At 40.4% G+C, this 17701-nt stretch overlaps 1 protein-coding gene across 1 annotated transcript; it reads left to right on the forward strand.

The window, feature by feature from the left end:
• Positions 1-41: 41 nt before the first annotated feature.
• Positions 42-17669, forward strand: ETFDH (electron transfer flavoprotein dehydrogenase). Its single transcript, XM_084263802.1, has 13 exons — positions 42-155; positions 1476-1622; positions 2448-2677; positions 3520-3601; positions 3869-3987; positions 4297-4374; positions 6953-7099; positions 8752-8892; positions 10069-10212; positions 14467-14635; positions 15845-16027; positions 16355-16576; positions 16869-17669. The coding sequence occupies exons 1-13, from the start codon at positions 122-124 to the stop codon at positions 17030-17032; spliced, it is 1860 nt and encodes a 619-aa protein (XP_084119928.1). The 5' UTR covers positions 42-121; the 3' UTR covers positions 17033-17669.
• Positions 17670-17701: the final 32 nt, after the last annotated feature.

Genomic DNA, 17701 nt, shown 5'->3' on the forward strand with positions numbered 1-17701 from the left:
GACCGGCGTCCTCTCGCCGGGACCCGAGTGCGCAAGTGCGGCGCGGCCGAGCGTCGGCGGGGTGTTCACGGGGCTGTCGCCGAGTAGCGGAGGGCGCCGAGGAGGGTTGTGGGTTGCTGCCATGCTACTCTCCTGCTGCCCGTCCTCCAGCCGAGGTAACGCGCTGGCTCGCTCCGGGGGCGGCTGACCGTCCCCAAGGGACCGGAGCTGGCTGCCGCCGCTCGGTGGGGCGGAGCTGGCAGCTGGCGCGGCGCAGAAGGAGAGCAAAGGTCGCGGCTGGGGCGCGCCCGGGTGTCCGGACGGCGGGGCGGCCGCTGGGCCGGGAGTGGGTTCCGCGGGCGAGGGGAGTCCCGCAGGCGGGGGGTGGAGGGAGGGAAGTCCGGCGGGCGGAGGTCGCTGAGCGGTGTCAAGGGTGGCAGGGCCGGGGCTGGCCGCTGCCCCGGCCGCCTCTGTCCGTCTGAAGGTGCTCCTGGACGGGAGGGCGGAGTGAGCGCTGGCCCAGCCTGAGCTGCCTGCGGGTTATTAAGGCGTTGTGTTGGTCTGTGAGGTGACCTGTAACGCGTGTGCCCCTCCTGTTTTTTGGAAGCCAGCATAGGTAATACGCATTACCCCGCACGTAGGGGCCAGTGTCCGGACTGTCACTGTGCAGTTGTTACAGATGTTTGTGCTGGCCTTGCCAGTCGCCATGCTCAGCAGAACATGTCATCGTAGGACATTGGTTGGCGATTTTACTTAGGTCGTTTTGTGGAAATACTCTATACACGATATTCTCCTCCTTCACCTCTGAAATCAGAAAAAAGGAATCCCTAAAGGAAGGGAAAATAGCTGTCAAGTTGCGTTAGTTCACAGGCCTTTTAGCTATAACTGGTTTCAGTGCTGACCAACCTCCTTTTCTCAGTACAAATTGCACACATCTTTAGAATCAATGTTTTTGTGAAAGAGGAAAGTTAGAGGAAGAATTCCTAGCTTTGGCTAAAGTTCTGCTTGGGTTTAACTCTGAGCTTTTAGTGCAGACTACGGCATTTACTTTAGATGAACTGTCTAGTGTTGATAGCCCAAACCGTGTGACTCAACACGCTCAGAGATGTCAGGTGAGATGAACTTGTGTGCCCTGTCTCTACAGTTGTTTGGAAGCTTCAAATGAAGTCTGAAATAAATCGTTTGAAGTTCAAAATGAAGTTAGAATTTAAAATGTGTTTTACCCATTTACACATGGCCAGCCGGTGTAGAGTGGTATCATCTCAAGGGTGATTAAAGAGGAAAGTCTTTACTATTTTTTAACGGTTATTATTTATTTTCTAATATAAAATTACATAGCACATTCCTAACTTGAAAATTCAAAAATCTGTGTTCCTCATCTTCACACCACCTGGTAGCCTTTTGCGAGGAGAGATACCATATCTGTCTTGTGCCTCTGAAAAGTTGAAAAATTTGGAAAATTACTGATTGGACAAATTTGTTTCGTGTTTTTGCAGCACGTGTGTGTTTTCGTGCTCTCAAGTTGATAAAGAGAGACTGCCTTCCATCAGTGCATATTGCAAGATGTGCATCTACTGCCTCTGTACCTCGCATAACTACGCATTATACAATTCATCCTCGGGACAAAGACAAACGATGGGAGGGTAAGCAGGAAAAATGCATTCTTTAAAAGTTTCTTTATTGTTATTGCTCAGTTTTAAAGACACTGAAATCTGTTGCTGCTTTTTTCTTTTTACAGGAATCCTGTACTCTTAGATACAGTACTTACATTCCAAATGAAATTTTGTGGTTGCTGTCTCACAGGGAGTGTCTTTAGTGCTATAAAATACTATCAGATTAAATTTGATCCTAGTTATTTAAAGTATATGTATAAGTAGCTTATGCTTTAGTCACAAAAATATTTAATTCTGCCAGGTATGTATCTGTTGGGGTTTTTTCAGTTGTTATTACCATGAGAGCTTGTGAGAAAATAAGAGTTATCTGTATCTCTGGGCATCTCTGTCTCTACATTCAGCATTTTTAATGGCTTCACTTACATAAATGGTACATGGTAATTAGTTTAGAATAAAGTCATGTATTCTAGCTAAGGGTCTCTTTTCTTTCTGCCTTAGCTAGAGTTTCACTTCAAGTCTTTCATACAGCTTGCCAATTGGGCTATTAAGTTTAACGTTCTAGGATGATACTTAACTCTTGGTGCGTAGAGATTGAGTATTTGTTTTATGGTCTATCTCCTTGTGATTTAAATAGAGCTAATTTTACATTGGGATGCTAATGTCTTGTGCTCTTCCAAGAGCTGAAGTAGGGATTCTGTTGAAAATTTATCCTCCTTTTATGCAAAGTAAAAAATCTGGGATACCCAGTAGCCAGAATCACAGAGGAAGGTTTAGTAAGAGAGAGGATGGGAAAAATTGGAAATTGCTTTATGTTATTATCTCTCTTTTTTTCTTTTTTTTTTTTCTCTGTTAAAGGGGTAAATATGGAAAGATTTGTAGAGGAAGCTGATGTTGTCATTGTTGGAGGAGGCCCTGCAGGTCTTTCTGCAGCTATTAGACTCAAACAGTTAGCCGCTGAGCACAGCAAAGAAATACGTGTTTGTCTGGTGGAAAAGGCTTCTCAGATCGGTGCACATACATTGTCTGGTGCTTGCCTTGAGCCAAGGTCCTTACAAGAACTTTTTCCAGACTGGAAGGAGCGAGGGGTATGTATGAGCATGGAAACATTGCAATTGATCGCTAGTTTGTAATGAACTCCATATCCGACTCATTCTGGTGTGACTTCATACCTTGGTACCATTGATACTTAAGGGCATTTAAAAAGACAAACCAAACACAAAACACTACCTTCTTTTTAGTCTGATTCCTCTAGTTCAACGGTGCTAAGCTTTTATATTTACACAGGTAGGCTGTGGCCTTTGCTCTTTTGTACAGTGGTCTCGCTGCGTATCTGAGTGTGTCTGGTGTGTCCTGGGGTGCGCCACGCTTACTGTGTTTGTACAGAATCCAGCTCCCATGCACAAGCAGTAAGGTGGTAGGTTCTTAATAATGCCAGACCAGTTTCTGCACATTGTCTGAGGAAATGATGGGCAGTGCACTGATTTCTGTGCAGATGTGGTGGCGTAATGAAGCCCTAATATGCTTTTAGCAAGGAGGATAAGAAGAGATGAGCTACTGTTTCTGCCATCTAATGGGCTGACGGCTGCCTGCTGTCACCCTGGAGCTGCAAGAAGCAGGCTGTTGGCTAGTTATTTTGTCTTCGAGACTAAACATGCAAGTTGAGTTGCCTGCCTTAGGAAGGTCTAGAATATTGATGTAGCACAAGCCTGTGCCCTGTCCCAGTACTTTTACGCAGCAGTTCTTCTAATTCTGATGACTTCTAATTACCTGATGACTGCCTCATAAGTTATTTATCTACTGTCTTTTGATACTTTCCTATACAAGTGCTTTATTAAACCTTTAATTTACTGCCATTTCAATTAGTTTGGTTTTGTTGGATTGGCTAGAAAAACATAACGCTCAGTACTTTCTTTTTTTTTTCATGTAGGCTCCACTTCATACTCCTGTGACTGAAGACAAGTTTGGAATTTTAACAAAGAAATCTAGAATTCCAGTGCCAATTCTTCCAGGTACAGTTTGGTGAGGTACAGTTTGGCAATGAGTCATCTTTCTTGGTACCTTTGTCAGCTTTTCCATGAATGAAACAATGTATTTGATTTGATGTGGAATGTGATAGCTTCCAGTGATAGGATCCCTGTAGATGATGCCTGCAGCAACACATGATGTTACCGTGAAGATAGTAGTTGTAGAAGATGATCCAACATCTGATGTATACAACTTTTACTGTGTTGCTTAGTGTTCTGTGTTTTATGTGTGTGTGTGTCTTTTTTGCCTAGGGCTTCCGATGGTTAATCATGGAAATTACATTGTACGTTTGGGCCACTTTGTGAGTTGGCTCGGGGAACAAGCAGAAGCTTTGGGTGTTGAGGTTTATCCAGGCTATGCAGCAGCTGAGGTAATAAGGACGTCAGTGTGTACATGAAAAGTGTTTTTTGGAGCTCTCTTCACTCCCACTTTCTTTCTGCAAACACGACAATCCTTTTGAGAGAAATGCATTTTGAAAATTCTGTTTCAGTGTCTAAACTCCCTATCCCAGATCCAACTAAGTGCAAGTGGATCATACAGTATGTTAATAAATACATAATCTTCAAGCTTGACCATTAAAGATGTAGCGCTTACAAGGCCTGCTTTAGAATTTTTTATGAATGGATTAAAATGGCAGGTCATTAAAATGGTTTGTTTGTTTCTTTAAATATTTCTAAAGGTTCTTTTTCATGAAGACGGTAGCGTGAAGGGGATAGCAACTAATGATGTAGGCATTCAAAAGGATGGAGCACCTAAAGTAAGTAGCTGCCTTCCCCCTAATTAGGTGTCTAATTATTGTGATATATTTGTTTTTGCCACCATCAGGAGTCTTGCTGCAGCCTAAGTAAAAGTACAAAATTCAGTACCTGTTTTCTCTCTTTGTATATAAAATGGATTGATTACCCATCAAGGCTCTGGTCTCAGAATATTGTAAACTACTTCTGAGATTAGTAGAAGAAGCCTTCACAGAAAGGAGGTAGGTCTGAGGGTGATGTGAAGGAAGTATTGTAAGGGTGCTTTTAGTGTGTGTTCAATGAGGAAATGGAGGGGAGGATTCCAGGAACACCTGGAAAAGAGGTACGAAGGTGAAACAGAAAGCTGTTGTCCAGCTGGTAATTGACAACATGTGAGTGTGTGTCTGGCTGATTTATTTTCATTGATCCTTACACCTGCAGTCACATTTGCTGACAGACTGTCTACCTTTCTGGGGGCAGGGTGCACACTGACTCTGTACGCTTTTGCTGCCTGGTCACATTCCTGTCTCCAGAAAGTGACTCCCTGCCCTAGGTGTCAGACTTTGGCTGATTTTTAGTGAGATCCAGACCCTGTGGTAAGCATATCACTTCCTTGTGTGAGAATTCAGCACCTCAGAGTAACTCAGAACTGCTTTCACACAGAATTACCTGGCTACAGAAATTCTGGCTTAAAGTTGGGAGTTTTAAAGATCTTTCTTTTGTAAGATTTCTTACTAGTTCCATAGACTTCCAAAGAAGTATCCACTTTCACGTAAAAGCGTGGGTTATCTTTCTGCTTTAAGGCAGAGGGTGAGAAGAAAAGACTGATTCTTATTTTTAGAGAATATTGCCACTGGAGGAGGGGGGTGGCTGGGAAAAGTGATGTCATTTCTCCTGCAGAATATTCGGGCTTGTTGTCAGTATGCGTTATCTCCAGTAGAGGGCACAAGTAACGCACAAAACTTGCTGCAGTAATCAAGATTAATTAGGGGATTGGTTTTTAAATGGGAACGAGCTGCGATTATTTATTTTTTTAATTAAAGCATCCTCAAAACCTAGCTATTCCCCCTCCCCCGTTTATTCTGCAAGAATGTGTCTGTTAACTTTTTTAATGTACATAATTAGTGTGCCACTGCTGCAAACTTTGAGTAGTCATGTTTTCACTGTCAGGTCAGCTGATGATACCTCCAGCATGTAAAAGTTCAGGTAAAGGAACAGAGTTTGCATAACCTTTAAGGCAAAAATATCTTTAATGTGTTTATACAGAGCCTAATCAAATAGACTGTGGTTAATGAGTAGAGTTTCACCTTGTAGTCAGCACCAATCACAAGTGCCAGTGGAATAAAATATGTAGTAAAAAGTAGTGCATTGTGGGGTTTTTTTGTCTAGATGATGAAGAGAGGATGTTAACCGAGAACTAGAACTTTGCACATTAGAGAAGTGCTTCAAATTAATGAATTTTTGGTATTTACAATGTAGGTAATTGATTTTATATAAATGTACTTCAAATTGAACAGTATATATTTTTAATCTATAGATCAAGTAGTAAGTCCCTGTAGTTTGCTTAGTGATTTTTGAGATTAATTTTCAGGTTGACGATCAGAAATTCAAAGGATACACAAAAAAAATTGCACAGTCTTGTAACTTGTGCTTAAAGGTAATTCCCAGCTAAAGGAAATGCTTTCATTTGTTAGCCTTTTTCAGAGGGCTCCAACCAGTAAGTTACAAGCAGATCTCACCTGAGAGACAATCTAAAACCAAAACAATAAGCTTCTGAATGTATGCTGGCTTACCTTGAGATGGTTTTGTTGGATACTGTGGATATCTTAATTCAAAACTGTTTTCAGTATCTTTTTACATTAAGCTTTCTGTCTCAAATCAAGCCTTTTTCCTTCCTTCCCTGCAAGATTTATGTATATTTGAAATAGCAAATATAATCTAGTAGTGTTCTTTTCCAGTGTGCTCACATAAGTGGGTGACATGCTCATATGTGAGTGTGCTGGTTCCACTTACTTTATTCTGGATTTCATTGTTGGAGTTTCTGATTAATTTTTTAAATATAAATAATGGTAGTTGAAGTTAGTTTAATTTTAGTATAAGTTTTAACATGTAAGATCAGTGTAGTATTATTGTAACTTTACTCTGAGGTACTGAGTTCTTTTGGGGATGGGGTGATGATGGTTTTTCTGATCTGGTGTGTCTGTCTAGCTTCTGTCATAGGTGTGTGTGAGGGGGCACCATGTTTTGTGGTACTGTGACTTCATGTGCAAAAATTAAAGTGTGAAGTTACAGGTTCTCCTGTTAGGGTTCCTTTGCACCACATGAATGAGCAGATGTGATGAACATACCCTTTGATCTGGAAAATGCTCTCTTCTTCAGTAGTGAATGCCAATTCACTGTAGTGTTGCTCTACTGATACCCCCTTAGGTTTGCCAGGGGTGCATCACGGTTAGGTGGAAAGGACAACTCTACTAAAGCCATTGTGAACTAAGGTTTTAGGTTCTGGGCAGAGCCACAAAGTAATAAAAAATAACTTTATTGTCCTCCAGTTTCTTGCTGTGACACAGATCTAACTGCTGATTAAATGCTCTACGTTTGCAGGCTACCTTTGAAAGAGGCCTGGAGCTTCACGCCAAAGTCACAGTCTTTGCTGAAGGTTGTCACGGGCACCTAGCCAAACAGCTGTACAAAAAATACAATCTAAGGGAGAAATGTCAACCCCAGAGCTATGGCATTGGACTGAAAGAGGTATCACCTGCATAATTTTAACTAAGGAACATACTGTGAAGCTGTAAGGTAGTTCGTTTGTTTTGCAGCTCATTTATGTAAAACGTTAGAATGACAGATTTTTGAGTTACACTTGCAGACTGTGCTAGTCTGAAGCTGATCAGAGAAGACACTCCCTGAATCTCGTGACAGCTTCATCTCATCTGCTTCTCCTCTTATTCTGTGGTATAACTAGAGGTGGATCCATTCTGTTACAAACATTTTGATACGGTTTCAAATTACATTAATTTATGAAATCTTTTTTCAGAAGTTTTAATAGTTGAGAGAAGGATGAGCCCAATTTTAGGGGGTTTTCTTACCTGAGGAGAGGGGGAAAGGTTTTTTCCTGTCTTTTTCTGGATTTTCTGTGTTTTCAGTAGGGAGAGAGAAAAGGGCGGTTCCAGATGTGACTCATGCTCTCCGAAACACCTTCTGAATGACCTTTTTTGCCCCAAAATCCCTTCACTGGTCTTATAAAATTGGGATAAGGATCAGGTTTTCTTTTTGAAGTATTTTATAATGGGAAATACCACTTACAGAAAAGAGCTGTATTATTTAGAATAAGTTCAGAGTTTTACTGTAATATATTCTACAAAATATTTATAAAATGATTAATTTACACTTTTGCAGACTATAACCACTCTGTAAATGTTTCTGTACATGATGTAAATCTTCATGAAAATTTCCAATACCTAGGTTGTCAGTAAAGCAGAGATGAGACTGTGTCTGTGTTAGCAAATAGTGCAGTCCAGTAAGAATGGATCTGTAGTGAAATAGTTGGTGCTGATGAGCTGATACCCATACTATGCACATAGCAGGTTATTTTTGCTTTAATCCAGTGAGTACCCTTTTATGATTGGAATGCTTTGGATTGACTTCTGGGGCCTGTCTTACGGTTCATTTCCCTGTGAAAGGAGCCCAGTTTGTGCCTTCCATGGCTGCTGTACGATAAGAACCAAAGCACAGTAAATTGGAGGAGTCAGGCAGGAGTTGTGCTCAACAGTGTGGTGCTTAGTCCAAGCTGGAACATTGATGTAGGTGTGCCCTCCATGCTTGAGCTGATCTGATGGTGCTCAGCTGCCCTTGGTCATTAAACTGCACCTGGCACATAACTCCATGGCCTAGAGATGTTTTGTGACATGAGCAGAAAATTGACCCACTAGTGAGTCAATGCTTTTCTGAGTGAAGATCCTTTTGTGAGTTCGCCGTGGGTCAGATGAGTACTGGAGGTGTGTAGGAGAGCACAGAGAGAGGACAACCTGTTTGACAGCCAATATTGGGATCAACTCAGATGTATTATTAAGCCTGACATTGAAAAACTTGTGAAGAAATGCAGGGATTGATACGAAAAAATAAAGTCAATGTAAGCATTGCATTCCTTAGCAGAAGTATCTATCAGAGTCACTAAGATAAAGGATCTTGTGGCTGAATGAAAATTTTGGGTGTAGTACTGTAGTCTCAGTCATGTTTTATGATGTGCAGCAATTCGAGAAAGGGTATTTTGCTGTGTGAGCTTATGTATTGGTCATAGCAGTAAATTAATTTTCTTCTATCCTTAATTGTGTGTTTGTCTTCTATTTCAAATAGCCTTTCAATAATAAAAACTAATTTTTTTTTGTGATCTCCATTTTTAGTTATGGACTATTGATGAAAAGAAATGGAAACCAGGAAGAGTAGAACATACTGTAGGCTGGCCTTTAGACAGACATACATATGGAGGGTCCTTTCTTTACCACTTAAATGAGGGTGAACCTTTAGTTGCTCTTGGATTTGTGGTAAGTGAAGTTGTTTTCTCCGGGCTTTGTTGTTGTTGTTTGATCTTCATTTTAATGCAGTTGATTTTCTCTGATTTAATGTGAACATGATAACACAAGAATAGCAACAGACCAAATGTAGTACTTTCTCAGTCTTACTGGGTGTTTATTCTTATATTAGGGAAGATTAATTTCTTGTATTAATCTGTCTTTAATCCAGTGTCTGTTACTAAGAACGAAATGGAAAACTTACAAATACTTTTTTTTTTTTTTGCAGACCAGATAAATTTTGGTAAAGCCAAAACTAGATGATTAATCAAAACTTACTCACAAATGTTTTTCTAGTTAGGAAATAGCTAAATCATGTACACTTTGTACAATCAGTTTACTCATTTGTGGGTCAACTTTGGATGCACATGCTCATTGAGAGAAGCATCTGAAGTGGAAGCTTCCCACAGTTTTGCTTCCACAAGCAGCATCCCTTTCTTTTCTGAGATCTTCAGTTGCTTCTGTATCATTCTTCACCCCTATCCAATGGCCCTCTTTAGCAACTGTCTTTCTGAATTAGGCAGCTTCTTCCTTCTTATTGCCTCTTTATCAGAAGCACTGAGATCACTAGTGAGACTGTGTTATTCCACCAGGCAGTGATGCATAAGTGCATAAGATCAAATCCTAGGCACCCAGCCAATTGGCCAAGTCTTTTTTCCTCTATTTTATGCCTTCATCATTGCTTCCCTGTGCTCTATTACAATGGCCCACCTAATTGGAAATGATAATATGTAGAAATAATTATTTACTACTTCTTCCAGCTTTTCTAAGGCAAAGACATTTTGAAACAAATTCAATACAAGTTTTCTCACTTATCCTGCCCATTAAACCATGCTTCATTAAATTTAACTTTTATTTCAAAGACAGATGGAAGGTGGTTACAAGGCAATTATTTTCCATGCTTCAGGTTTCAGGTAGGTCAGAGAACAGTCTTACAAGAGCAAATTTTCAGATTTGCTTCAGTATACTGTTAGAATGTGTTTTTGCCAGTAGTTCTCTTAAGTAGAAAGGTCCTGAGGTTGTTTTAGTATAATAGATTTAAAGAGTTGATGTGATATGTGATTGTTTCCTTTTCAAACTTTTGTTGAAATTTCATCCTTTGTTTTCATTAATGTTGCACTTTTTCTTTTTTTTCCTTTATTTTTTAAGGTGGGTTTAGATTATCAAAATCCCTATTTGAATCCATTTAGGGAGTTTCAGAGGTGGAAGCACCACCCAAGTGTACAGCCTACTTTGGAGGGTGGAACAAGGGTTGCCTATGGTGCCAGAGCATTGAATGAAGGTGGTTTTCAGGTAACCTTTTCAAGTTTTTTTTTACTTTGAATTCTTTGTAGCCATGTTTTTCATGGTGTAGATTCAGATTGCATGCTGTTGGGAAACAACTGATCTATAACAAAGATGAATAATGGCAGAAGTTTTTCTGGACAGAAATTTTTATTATCTTGCTGGATACTGGCTGTTGAGATTTGCTAGACTTGGGCTGTCATACTAAAATTCTTCTGATGTAGTCACCTGACTTTCTAAATGAGATGTGAAGTACAGTTTATATTGCAATCAGAAGTGTTCAGCAGCAAAGAAGCTACAGGTAATTCTCCATTGTGCCTAGAACACCAGAGAAGAGAGCTAGCACCATTCATCTGAGGAATTTTTGTGGGGTTTGGGGCACATTTTCCTAATTACTTGCTATCCTAGCAGAAGGAATTTTTTTCCAATGCTTGACCTTTAAGTCAGTGATAGTGCCAAAGTTTTTATGGGAGCTTGGGAAATGAAACTCTTCACCTCCTCATGTACAGATACCTTCAGGATCTTTCATGCACAACTTGGAATTTCTGTGTTCTTGGGAGATGGAGTACCTGGTTCATGTTGTTCCCTTAAGGGGTCTGAAAGGTTAAACTTTAAAAATGTATTCATTGGGACTTAAGTTCAGCTCAAAGGCTTGGATCAACTTGCAGGAGAAAGAGTCTAGAATTCATACATAGCAGCTAAAATCCCTTCAACCTGTTAGCATCTCATATGAGAATATTGAAACACAGGACATGGCTGTGTGTCCTGGACTCCCAGATCACCTTCTAGATAATTCTTTCAGTTTGGAACTTCAAACTAGCCTGAGTGTTTATGATCTGCAGCCTGGGAGCAGAGGCGGCATTCCACTCTGCTCTCTGTCTCTGTCTTTCTGTTTTGAACCTCCTCTTCTGTACAAATGCAGCTTTGTGAAGCTTCTGCACTACAAGTAGGGTTTCAGCAGCAGTGTAACTCCTGTCAGCCTTGTGGAGTTAGGCTTTGACACCAGTGTGTGTGCCTGGGACTGAGTCACGTGGGCTCATGATTACACACGTGACAGACGTTTAATCAGTTGGTGGGTTGATGACTTTGTCCACTTTCCAGTAGAAATATGTCACATGTTGTAACAGGACTGTTTGTAACACATTTCAGAAACCATTGTCAGACCATTATTAACAGCATAATAAGATGTAAAATGCAAAGATACTTTCATCTAGGCTTTTATACAAGAGGGGTGTCTGTTGCCACCGCACACACTAGTTTCTCTGACGGATAGTTATTGAGTTTGAATCTGCCTTTGAATTCACCAGATTGTGACTTCAGTTGCATATTCCTCATACTGCTTCAAACATATGGCAGAAAGAACATGGTATTTAAGTAACTTACAGACATTGTTTGTGCTAAGTTACACAGACAGTAAGGCTACAGCTCTTGCACATCTCTGCCTAATCTTTGGACTTCTTCACTGAACTTCAGACAACATGCTGCTTTGCACTGTTCCATGCTTTTTGTGGTGTTTGGGCTTTTTAATTTTTTGTAGGTAGAACTGTCTAGTTTATCATGAAGTCATACTTTTAAATGGCTTTTTTAATCCATGCTTTCAGTAAAAAAAGGCTTTATTGATGAGTCACTTAGGAAGATTTTTAAGATTAGCTCTTCTTTTGCATGTGTTTCTTTGCTTAATAACTCTAGCAGTCTGACTCATTTGCATCACTGGAGTCCAGGAATATTTTCTTATGTAAGTTGTTCTGTAGCTCCCAGTTTTCATTTTGGTGACAGTACTGCATGAAATAGGTGTACAAAATTACCATCAATCTAAACTTTTTTGTTGTAGATAATTTTATTATATTCTTTAATCTTTTAACATGTAGTGATGCTAAGTTGATGTGTGAGAGAGAACAGTCTTGGATGTTTCCCTAATTTGTAGCTTTTTGGGATATGTGGAGGGAGGGGACAGAGTTTCCTGTGTCCTGGTTTACCCCCAGCCTGCAGCTGGGCACCACCTGGACGCTCACTCACTCCTCCGTCTCCTGGTGGGACAGGGAGGACAATGGGAAGACAAAGGTAAAACTGGTGGGTTGAGATAAGGAGAGTTTACTGGGATGGCAAAGGTGAAGGAAAATAACAACAATGGTACTTAGAATGTATGAAGTGGGTGATGCACCGTGCAATTTGCTCACCATTCAGAAAAGCAGAGCTGAGCTGTCCCCAGGCAGCAGCAACTCCTCCCCTGCCAGCTCCTTCAATATACTGGGCATGATGTCATACAGTATGGAATACCCCTTTGGGTCAGCTCCTCAGCCTTTTGTGAAAATTAACTCCATCCCAGCTGGAAAACAGGACTATTAAAATTGCAAAATCAAGCACTTAAAAAAATTCCCATGCATCCTCTGTCTTGTCCCAATTTTATTTAAAAAGTTTGAGAAGACTTTAAAGTTTTGGGGAGGTGGGGGTGGAGAAGGTGTTGCTGTTGCTGAGCAAGGCGTATTGTGAATATCCAGGGAAAAAACCCTTCTTATTGATGACCGATTCAGGTGTCAAACATTAGACTCACTTAACACATTTTCAGTGCAGAGCTGAGCTAAGTGAAGGAGAATGTGGCTGTGTTTGTGTAAGAATGCAGGGAATAAGTGTCCCTTTCTTCCCTCCTCCAAACCAACCTTGTTTTCTCTGGCTGCTGCCACGAGAGTGGTGGCTTCTTCAGGTGCTGAAGGTTGAAAGGGTTTCACCTTGTATCTCAGGGGCAGGGACATGCTGGCATCTTGTGTTCCTTTTGCTCCATAAATGGACTGTGAAAACAGGCACCAAGTGCTATAGTACTAACGATGAGCAAAGCCACTGTGGGTGATGACTAATCTCATTTGTACAACTAGGTATCTGTTCAGTGAAACAGTTGTTGCAGAAGAAAAATACATCACCATATTTTTATGTAGTCAAGAAGTCTTTCTATGCCTACATTGCATCGTAATAGATAGGACAGAGTAATTGTTTTCAGCCAGGGTCATGTGAAAAGAGAGGACATCCTGCATACTTAATGCCTTTGAAATACTGCCCTGTAGCTGAACTTCTGGTCACTGAAAAGTAAGTTATCATGTGTAGTTATGTTTTCAGCCTAAATTACCTTTCCTACAAACCAAATCACTAAACCTGTGATTAAATAAGTTGCCCAAAACACAGAGGAAATGCTGTGTAGTACAATTTTTTGTGATTATAATATGAATATTCAGAAGTGGCCAACCCTGGGGGAACAGTAAACAGAACAGTTGAACAAACAGAAGAAACAAAATGTTTGTTTCAAATCACCTTGAATTTCAAGGAAAACACTATTATTTTTTTCATGAAATCAAGCTACTGGCTTGGGGTCAAATTATTTAGTCTATTAAAGATGAATTCTTACAGGCAGCTTTAATAAAAGTGCTGCCCAGTCCTGAAGACTTTTGGAGGAATACCATGTTCATAGCTTAGCTTCAGCAATTTCAGACCTAGCATTTGATGGCAGCTTTCTGCTCAAAGTGCTGCAGGCATTCCATGTTCTGGAGCTGTTCCCTGCCTAAAATCTTGATCTCTTTGGATGAGGGCAAGAATAACTACCTTGATAGTTGAGGTACTGCTTAGTTAATACAGGCATATAACATAATAATAATACAGTGTTTGCAAATCATCAGCTGTCTTAGATTTGTGAGTTAACTGCCCTCAGTGACATTATCAATCTGCTTGCAGAATGGGAGTAAGGCAATGGTTTTTGCACAAAAAATATACTTGTTGGCTGCTGACCAACTTCTGAAATAGGTGGGGCTTAGGGGGGAGGGAGGGCAGCACAGGGCACTGTGCAGTTTCATGGAAACAAATTGTGGGGGAAAAAAGCACTGAGTAATCAACTGTTAGATGAGATGCATACAGTTTACTCTGTGGAAGGTAACTAGTTTTTTTTAATAATTCATTTAAACTTGGAGGAGGAAAGCAGTATCAGTGTGTGACTCTACCATGGTCTTGTTGCAGACAAAGCAACTGGAGAGAGGACAAAAGGAAAATGTCTTGTCAATGCCTGTATTCTTACTTGCTTACTATGGCAAAATCCCTTGATTAAATGGAGTAACTAGATGTATTTTTAGGTAGTGCACATGCAAGTCTAAAAATGTAAAGGACACTCAAGGCTTGTGTCAGTTTCATTTCCAGAATGTTATTTTCACTTAAAAAAAAAAAAAACACCCAAAAAACCCAACCCACCAAACCAACCAACCACCTTTGTTTCTGTTTCCTCTTCAGTCAATACCCAAACTCACCTTCCCAGGTGGATTATTAATTGGTTGCAGCCCTGGACTCATGAATGTTCCGAAGATCAAAGGGACACACACAGCAATGAAAAGTGGCATGTTGGCTTCAGAAGCCATCTTTAGCCAATTAATCAATGAAAATCTCCAATCAAAGACAATAGGTAAGGTCACTGTGCTTTGACTTGTAACTACCTTTTCAAGTGTGCTCTTCACTGTTTTGTTGATTATTAGGATACCTTTTTCCTTTTTGCTGTCCTCTTTTTAATTTTATAGTATTCTCAGTTTGAGACTATGTAACTAAGATTATAGGTGGTGCAAGCACAGTGAAATAATCACCTGATGCTGCCCACTTTGCAGTGATCCATTTAAGCCTTAGTTGTTCCCTTAAATCTGTTGAAGACTGTACAGAGAGAGAACCCAGTCAAAATTCCAGTTATTCTGGAGAAGGATGCTACAGGTGGGTGCCACGATTGTTATTTTAGAAATCTTTTCTCCTGAGGACTGGATACAGTCCTGTCAAGTTCCCCTTCAGCTGAAACATGACCCACAGGGTATGCCAACAACTAAAACTGGTGCACTAGTTGAGAAATGCGTAGAACCCATCTGAAACAAGGAACACTCCTAATGCCCCACTCTTCATTAGGGATAGGCATTGCACATAGTTGCCCATTTTATTAAGACAGTAGAATATTATAGTCCACTTTCTTCTCTGTGCAGAGGTAACGAGTTTTTTTCAGAGCCTTACCTGAGTCAGAAGATATGGACTGAAGCATGTTCTTATGTATAGACAGAGTGTAAAAGTTATTATCAAGGGCACTTATACAGTGGTAGTAGTGATGGAGAATGGTAATGGGGAAGGCATCTGAGAATTTTGATTTGAAGAAACTGTGTTTTTCCAAGATAATTACATGGTGTTAACTACACTGCAGTAGACATGTCACATGTCTGCTGTGCAGTGTCTGGTATTTGTAAAGAATACAATCAGATAGTTGAAGTCAAAGGTTTGTGGTCATTAACTTGCTGATTACAAGAAGAGGAAGCACTGGCACTGGCATCATCCATTGGGCCATAGTTGGTTACTGAATTGGGAATGTTTGTGGCTGCATAACTTGTGAAGAAAAAACTGTTGCACTTGGCAGTGTTAAACTTGCACACCTGAATCACGGATCACAGGTGAATTCTCCTGGCCAGTTCTTACAGTCTATGAGTGAGTAGCTGTTTTCCCATACAGCTGCCAGTGTAGTCACCTGGCTGGTTATCCTTTTATTTTGAGGTAATTTAATGTTGCTTGTGTGTCACTCACTAGACAAAGAAGCAGCAGCTATCTGCTGATAACTGCCAACAATATCTTAGGTTTTGTACTGTTTTAGGGCTTGATGTGCAAGAGTATGAAGAGAACCTGAAGAAGTCCTGGGTCTGGAAAGAGCTGTACGCGGTTAGAAACATCCGGCCCTCCTGCCATAGCATACTCGGTGTGTACGGAGGAATGATTTACACAGGCATATTTTATTGGCTACTGAGAGGAAAGGAACCATGGACACTAAAACATCCAGGTAATTGCATCATCTGCCGAAAAAAGATACTAAATGCATATGTCAGTCTTTTCTGGGCTTAGTGGAAGCTAGAGCACATCTGGTCAAGCAGCAAGGCCTTACAGTGTAGAAGTTGGTGAAGCAGACTCATGTTACCTAGCATGTAATGTAAATGAAGACATTAAAACACTTCTTGGCCTAGTGTTGTGTCTTGTGAAAAAAGCTACCTTTTATGAAATATTCCATTGTGATTATAAGGAAAGTTAAAATACCTTATTTAAATTGTTCTAGAGTAACTGCAAATTGCCGTAATTTATACTGAAACTTGTTTATTAAAAATGTATTTAGGACCAGATTTTGCTCAGCTCAAGCCAGCCAAAGATTGCACACCTATTGAATACCCAAAGCCTGATGGAAAAATCAGTTTTGATCTCCTGTCATCTGTGGCTTTAAGTGGGACAAACCATGAACATGACCAGCCTGCTCATTTAACTCTCAGAGATGACAGCGTCCCTGTTAGTAGGAATCTGGCTATATTTGATGGACCAGAACAAAGATTTTGTCCAGCAGGTAGGTAATAAAAATGCATCTGAGCTGTTTTTGCAAGACAAAAGACAAAGCACTTGAGGAAGAATCCACCTGTACTACGTTCTATCCTCATCCTTCCCCTCGAAGTGGGTTCAAGTGCAGGTATTTGCATGTTGTGTTAACAGTACTTTCCTGACAAATAGTCAGCAAACATGGAAGCAGACAGGAATCACTAGCAGTAGACTTCCCTTGTTGTGCTTGCTGGTAAGCAGTAGAGCAAACATGCATGGGAAGACTGGTCAGTGAAGTGACAGCTCTCTTCTGCTCTTCACAGGAGTTTATGAATATATTCCTCTGGAAACAGGAGAAGGATCGAGACTGCAGATAAATGCTCAGAACTGTGTCCACTGCAAAACATGTGACATTAAAGACCCAAGCCAGAACATTAACTGGGTGGTGCCTGAAGGTGGAGGAGGACCAGCTTATAATGGGATGTAAACTGTTGGGAAATTTATTCCGTGACTTCTGATTGCCGACAAGTATTTTCTGCTGCAGTTTCACTGAAGTACAACACTGACTTGGAAGTTGAAGAGTTTAGGACTAATGTCCCCTTCTGAATTTTAGGTATGACTGTTGCATTAAATGGAAAGTTGGTGCCTTCTGGTTAAACCCTAGCCTTATTTAAACAGGACTTCTTTACGGGAGTTGTGTGTGGCAGGCAGAAGTTCTTCTCAGGATTGGCAGAGGAACTTTGGATCCTGGATTTATGGAAGTTCAGTGATACCAGGAGCCATATCCAGAATTGTGGGTATGGTGAAAGATTTTGGTACCTATCCTTAAAAAAAGTATTTTCTCTCTCTATCTGGAGTGATTTACTATATATAATCCTACTTTGCAGTAGGGAATATACATCAGTCTAGAAAATTGTCACTGCTTTTAAGTGTTAACATGTTTTGTATCAATTTTACAGTTGTGGTTTTTTTTTTTTTCCTGATGATAACAGGGAGCCCATCTGCAATGCCAACCTGTAAGGCTGTTTAAGAAAAAAGTGTAATATCACACCTTTGCTGTCTGTCTACCACCAGTTTTATTCCTTACAAGAAATCAGGTCTGCTTTAATAAAAACTCTAATAGAAACTGCCTAAATTGTCTTGGTGTGAAACCAGG

Source organism: Gallinula chloropus (genome assembly GCF_964237585.1).
Source record: "Gallinula chloropus genome assembly, chromosome: 4".
In the NCBI taxonomy this organism is placed as follows: Eukaryota; Metazoa; Chordata; class Aves; order Gruiformes; family Rallidae; genus Gallinula; species Gallinula chloropus.